This window comes from Piliocolobus tephrosceles, chromosome 20, assembly GCF_002776525.5.
Source record: "Piliocolobus tephrosceles isolate RC106 chromosome 20, ASM277652v3, whole genome shotgun sequence".
In the NCBI taxonomy this organism is placed as follows: Eukaryota; Metazoa; Chordata; class Mammalia; order Primates; family Cercopithecidae; genus Piliocolobus; species Piliocolobus tephrosceles.
The window spans coordinates 36,139,859-36,145,136 of NC_045453.1; the positions used below are offsets into that span (position 1 = coordinate 36,139,859).

At 63.1% G+C, this 5,278-nt stretch overlaps 1 protein-coding gene across 2 annotated transcripts in view; it reads left to right on the top strand.

Annotated features, from left to right (window-relative positions):
• COL20A1 (collagen type XX alpha 1 chain) overlaps positions 1-5,067 on the top strand; it is a 41,487-nt gene extending 36,420 nt beyond the window's left edge. The window contains exons 29-36 of one of the 2 annotated variants that reach the window (XM_023183262.1): positions 205-258; positions 634-687; positions 1,293-1,364; positions 2,377-2,412; positions 2,506-2,554; positions 2,753-2,920; positions 3,760-3,836; positions 4,854-5,067. In XM_023183262.1, the coding sequence (XP_023039030.1) occupies positions 205-258; positions 634-687; positions 1,293-1,364; positions 2,377-2,412; positions 2,506-2,554; positions 2,753-2,920; positions 3,760-3,833 (507 nt within the window). In that variant the 3' untranslated portion in view covers positions 3,834-3,836; positions 4,854-5,067. Of the gene's footprint in view, positions 1-204; positions 259-633; positions 688-1,292; positions 1,365-2,376; positions 2,413-2,505; positions 2,555-2,752; positions 2,921-3,759; positions 3,837-4,853 lie in introns of those variants that run through there. The other variant, XM_023183263.1, reaches the window with a different exon arrangement.
• Positions 5,068-5,278: the final 211 nt, after the last annotated feature.

Consider the following 5,278-nt stretch of genomic DNA (forward strand, 5'->3'; position numbering starts at 1 on the left):
AGGACGTGTGGGCAGCGGGGGAAGGACGTGTGGCTGGGGCCGGGGGCCACAGGGGTTGGTGGCGGTGGTGGGGGGAAGTACAGGGATGGAGATGGGGAGTGCATGGGGGACACAGCGGTCGGGGGGTGAGGCCTCACAGGCAGGGCCACCTCTTCCGGATGTGACCTTGGCCCCTGCCTGGCTGGCCCCTCTGTTCTCTCCCAGGGCCACCCCGGCCACCAGGGCATCCCTGGGAGAGTTGGCCTCCAGGGACCAAAGGTGCTGACTCTGGGCTTGGAGGGTTCTGTCAGGGTGGTAGAGACTGGCCTGTGGTGGTGGGGGTGCTTGGAGATGGAGGCTGTGGGGTAGGGAGGGGGAGGTGCTTCCTCCTGGGCTCCTGCCTCACCCACTGCACCATCCCCTTCAGCCTATGGCCTGACCAGAAGGCAGGAGAGCTCCAGCCCACCCCAGGCAGGAGCTGTTACTGAGGTGGGGTCAGGTCGGGGGTGGCTGAGTAGGAGCCTGGCAGCCTCAGCTGCCTCACCTTTGCTACTTGGGTTACGGTTGTATTGGGTGCTGCTGGGGGGCTGTCACCATGGGAGGGCTGGGTACAGGTACAAACCCCACCCAGCTTGCGCCTTCCTATGTCATCAGGGAATGAGAGGCCTGGAGGGAACTGCTGGCCTGCCCGGACCTCCTGGCCCCAGGGTAGGCACCAACCTTCCATGACCCCCACCCCCACCCAGGGCTCCTATGTTCCAGAGGCCAGGCAGAGGCTAGTCTGAACACCAGCTGTCACCCCTAGGTCACCCCAAGAAGTGGCCTGGGAGGGCCTCACTTCTGTTGGAACTTCCTGCAGGGCCCTGTGGGAGGGTGAGCATCTGCCCAGGAGCACTACATGCCCCCAAGTGAGGGCTCTGTGCTGAGGACTCAGTTCCTGGGAGACCTTGATGGGGGATCTCCTGGCGTTGGCCTCGGGCTGAGTGCTGCAGGCCAAGTTGCCTCCCCGTAAGCACCACTTCCGGGGAAGCCTAACTTGCAGTCACACTGGGGCAGCTGGAACAGTTAGGGACATTTAGAGCAGCATGGGTGCTGACAGCACTGGAGGAGGAGTGCAGGGCATGGGGAGCCAGGGCCTGGAGGCAGGGGAGGCACCGCCTGCCAGAGGAATGGCCTGAGGCAGGCTGGGGCCAGCCGGGGGTCCACTGCCCTTGTCAGGTCAAGGGGGCCCTGGGACGTCTGGGAACCAGGGCTGAAGTGGGAGCAGATTTGCTGGGGGCCTAAGCCAAACCCTGACTTCCATGTCTCTGCAGGGGTTCCACGGCATGGCAGGGGCCAGGGGCACTAGTGGAGAGCGAGGACCCCCAGGGGCCGTGGGGCCCACAGTAAGTTCACTTCCAACACCCACCAGACAGTCAAAGGTGGGGGAGTGAAGGGTGCAATCCCCATTTGCTCAGGGACTTCCTGCTGACCACCCAGGGACTTCCTGTTGATAGCCCATGGACTTCCTGTTGCCAGCCCATGGACTTCCTGTTGACCACTCAGGGACTTCCTGTTGACCTCCCAAGGACTTCCTGTTGACTGCCAGGGACTTCCTATTTACCACTCAGGGACTTCCTGTTGATGGCCCAGGGACTTCCTGTTGACCACTCAGAAACTTCCTGTTGATCACTCAGGGACTTCCTGTTGACCACCCAGGGACTTCCTGTTGACCACTCAGGACTTCCCATTTGTTGTTGGAGGCCTGTTCTGAGCTGGGAGCTTGGTGTTGGTGCTAGTGCAAGAGAATAGAGCTAGGGGCTGGTTCTGCACCTCCCCCAACCCCACCCAGGACAGACCTGGTGGAGGGGATGTGGTGGAGCGGCAGGCTCCATGGAGGGTAGGGGGACAGACGTGGGAGATGGGGGTGTAGTATCCCCTGGGGGATGCCTTGACTTTCAGCAGCTCCATGGGCCCCCGCTTAGGTGGGCTCCAGGTTCCCCAAGGAGCTGGAGAGGTGGAAGAAGACAGAAGATGGCAAGGAAGCACTGGCACAGGCCTGCCCTGGGCCGGGGAAGGGTCTGTTCTCTGGGCCGTGTCCCACACCCACCATCTCCCTTAGCACAAAATCTACAGTCAGAGGCAAGTCCTTTGTGGCACAAGTTCCAGCCCCACTCAGGACTCTGCTGCAGAACCAAGCTTCTCACATGCCTGCTCTGGGGTGCAGGCAAGGACCACAGGCTCGTGGGATCTGGGAATTTGGGATTGGGCTTTGGCTCTGCCTGCCCCGTGGGGTCACACTGCCACTGTGGCTATCAGGCTGCTCAAGCCATGATCCACCCCAGGGCCATCTCACACTTCTCACGTGTGGTCTCAGGCCGTCCCTGCTGACTTCTTTTCTCTTCTCCTCCTCATCAGGGGCTGCCGGGGCCCAAAGGGGAACGAGGAGAGAAGGTGAGTGAGACTGAGAGTCGTTGGCTCAGCTTGGGATCACCTGGGAAGGCACCAGCCACACGGGTCCCAAAGCTGCACCACCTTCCCTTCCAGGGCGAGCCACAGTCCCTTGCCACCCTCTACCAGCTTGTGAGCCAGGCCTGTGAGTCTGCCATCCAGAGTGAGTGAAGCCAGTAGCCCTGCACCTGTGCCCACCACACCTGTCTGTCCTCACAGTGGCCAGGCCGAGAGAGGCCACCTTTACCCACCGTTAGCACACCTGGGTATCCTGGCATGGCCTGCCCAGGCCTCGCATCCCCTGGCCCCTGCTGCATCCCGCTGACACCCCTCCTTCCCACAGCACACGTGTCAAAGTTTGACTCCTTCCACGAGAACACCAGGCCCCCAATGCCCATCTTGGAGCAGAAGCTGGAGCCGGGCACTGAGCCCCTGGGGTCCCCTGGCACCCGCAGCCAGGCCCTGCTTCCTGGAGAATGGGAGCATGGTAGCCGCCGCCTACAGGGCAGAGGTACTGGGCTCCTGGCTCTTGGGGAGGGAGTTGTGGCCAGCAGGGAGCCAGTTGTCCCCTGGTCCTGGGGCTGGAGCGTCGATCTGTGTCAGCACAGCAGTCCCTGCTGGAGACACCACTGTCCAGCCTCTGGGGTGCTGGGGTGAGGACACAGGGCTTCCCTGAGCCCACACAAAGCCAGTCGTGACGCAGAGGTCAGCCTCGGCTTGGCCTTCCAAGGCCCTCAAGGTGACCCCTTCCCCAGTCTTCAGGAAACACGAGCTGCCTGCTTAGGACCACCCAGGAGGGCCCAGCCTACCTCCCATCCTCCCTCCCTCCCTCCTGGCCTCTCATCCTCCTGGCTACTGCTTCCCCCGCCTCTCCCCACCCAGCGCGGAGCCGCAGGCGCCCGTGACCTCGGTGCTCCTCCTCCTCTGAGGCGGCAGTGGTGGGTCATGACTTGGATGCTGAGATGGAGGAAAGGCTGATTTGGGAGCTGGAGCTGGAGAGGGGTGTCCATGTGGAGGACAGACAGGGAGATGACCCAGCCAGACGAGGACTGAGTTCTGCACTGGTCGGGGCAGCAGCGGCTAGACAAGGGTGACAGGCACTATCACAGGGCCCCCACCTGACGCCTCCCCACCTGGCCATGCCCCCCCAAACCTGTCATGGAGCCCAAGGGGCACCTGTGTGGGCCACAGGGACCTGGCACGCTGCTGTCCCCCAGATCTCAGCCTCCACCTGAGGACCAAACCTGCTGCCTGTGCCCAGGGAGGGGCCCTGGCACCCTCTGTCCCCGTCAGAATAGGGCCCCAAGCCACTGCATTGCTCCATCCTCACATACCCTCCTTTCTTCGCAGGGGAGCCTGGAGCCGTTGGTCAGACAGGCAGCCCTGGGCAGCAGGGGGCTAGCACCCAGGGCCTCTGGGAGTGACAGGTGAGCCCCTGCTGCCTGCACCTGCCAGGGCTGAGGGCATCCAGGAAGGAGGAGCTCCTGAGGGGTTGACGGGTGGGGCCTTGTGCTATCCAGGGTGGGGTGCTGCGAGCAACAAGGCCCAGCACAGGCAGGTGAGGTGGCCCTGGGGAAAGTAGGGTCAACTGTGGACCCCGTAGGGGCAACAGGAATGTGGGATTACAGGGCGTGGGGCCATAAGGCATGGGGGCCGCAGGGCATGGGGTTCTGGATATAGATTGGCATGCCAGGAGCCTGCTTGACCTCATGGGCTGCAGAGTTGCATGCTGGGACGGAGGAGGCCCTGACCAGGGTATAGTGCAGCAGGGAGAGTGGAGCTCAGGTGTTTGCTCAGTGGGCACCTGGTCCAGGTGTGGGGAAGCTCACAGGAGTCCCAGGAGAGGTCTGTGAGGCCCCGGGTATGTCGATGAGAGAGGCAGGGTGGGGGCCATGGTAGCACCAGGTAACCTCTGCCTTCCTCAGGAAGCGCTGGGCAGGCGGCCCCTGTGTGCACACTTAGCTGAGGGGCTGGTCCCAGGAGCAGGTGTGGGGACAGGGTGCAGGTGGGTGCAGCACAACTCCGGCCTCAAGTAGCTTCAGGGGCCAGAGTGTGGCACGGGGTGTGTGACCTGGGCCGTGAGGGGCCGGTGCCTTTGAGCGAGGGGACTCGGCAGGGGCTAGGAGGGCCGAGGAGCACAGGCAGGAGACTCAGGGGCTCCTGGCCAAGCTGGGGCAAGAGGGCAGCTGCCTGAGATGCCTGAGAGTCAGGACAGAGCCCAGGGCTAAGGACAAGCAACCTTGTTTCTCCTTCACAGACCCATCAGAGAATGACCCTACCCACAGCCCTGCCCACAATCCTGCCCACCCACAGCCCTGCTGGACGCAGCATGTGGAAACCCAGAATGCAGGCTCTCCGGGTGGCCATAGTGCCAGGCACTGGCCCGGAGCCGGTGTCCAGCTGTCTTCAGCCTTTCAGATCTGTCCGCCCTTCTCTCCTGCCAGGACGTTTTCTGCACTGTCCCGAGGAACCCTGCGCCTTCCTCCCTGGGTTTGTCTGGACACCAAGAGCGACCACATCCTGGAAAAGCCAGGAGAAAAGCTCAGGAAGCGCCTGCAGGTGGAAGGAGAGGGAAGGAGCAGCCTTGGCCAAGGCCCACCCCACGCCCTTGGCTCTGTAGCATTTCCAAGTTCAGATAAACCATCGAGTGCTCACCCACCCAAGCGAGGCGGGAGTCATTTCCCTGGAGGGCGTCCCCCACCCTGGCTCCGTGCACCCCACCTTGAGGCCCTGTAGCTCCAGCTGCAGTGGGGAAGGGGAGGGGCTGGGCTGATGGTAAATCGGGTCCAGGAGGGCAGTGGTGCCCCATAGCCGTCTCACTAGCTCTCACACAGGCTCACCAGCATGCCCCGCCCCTTTCTCTGGGCCT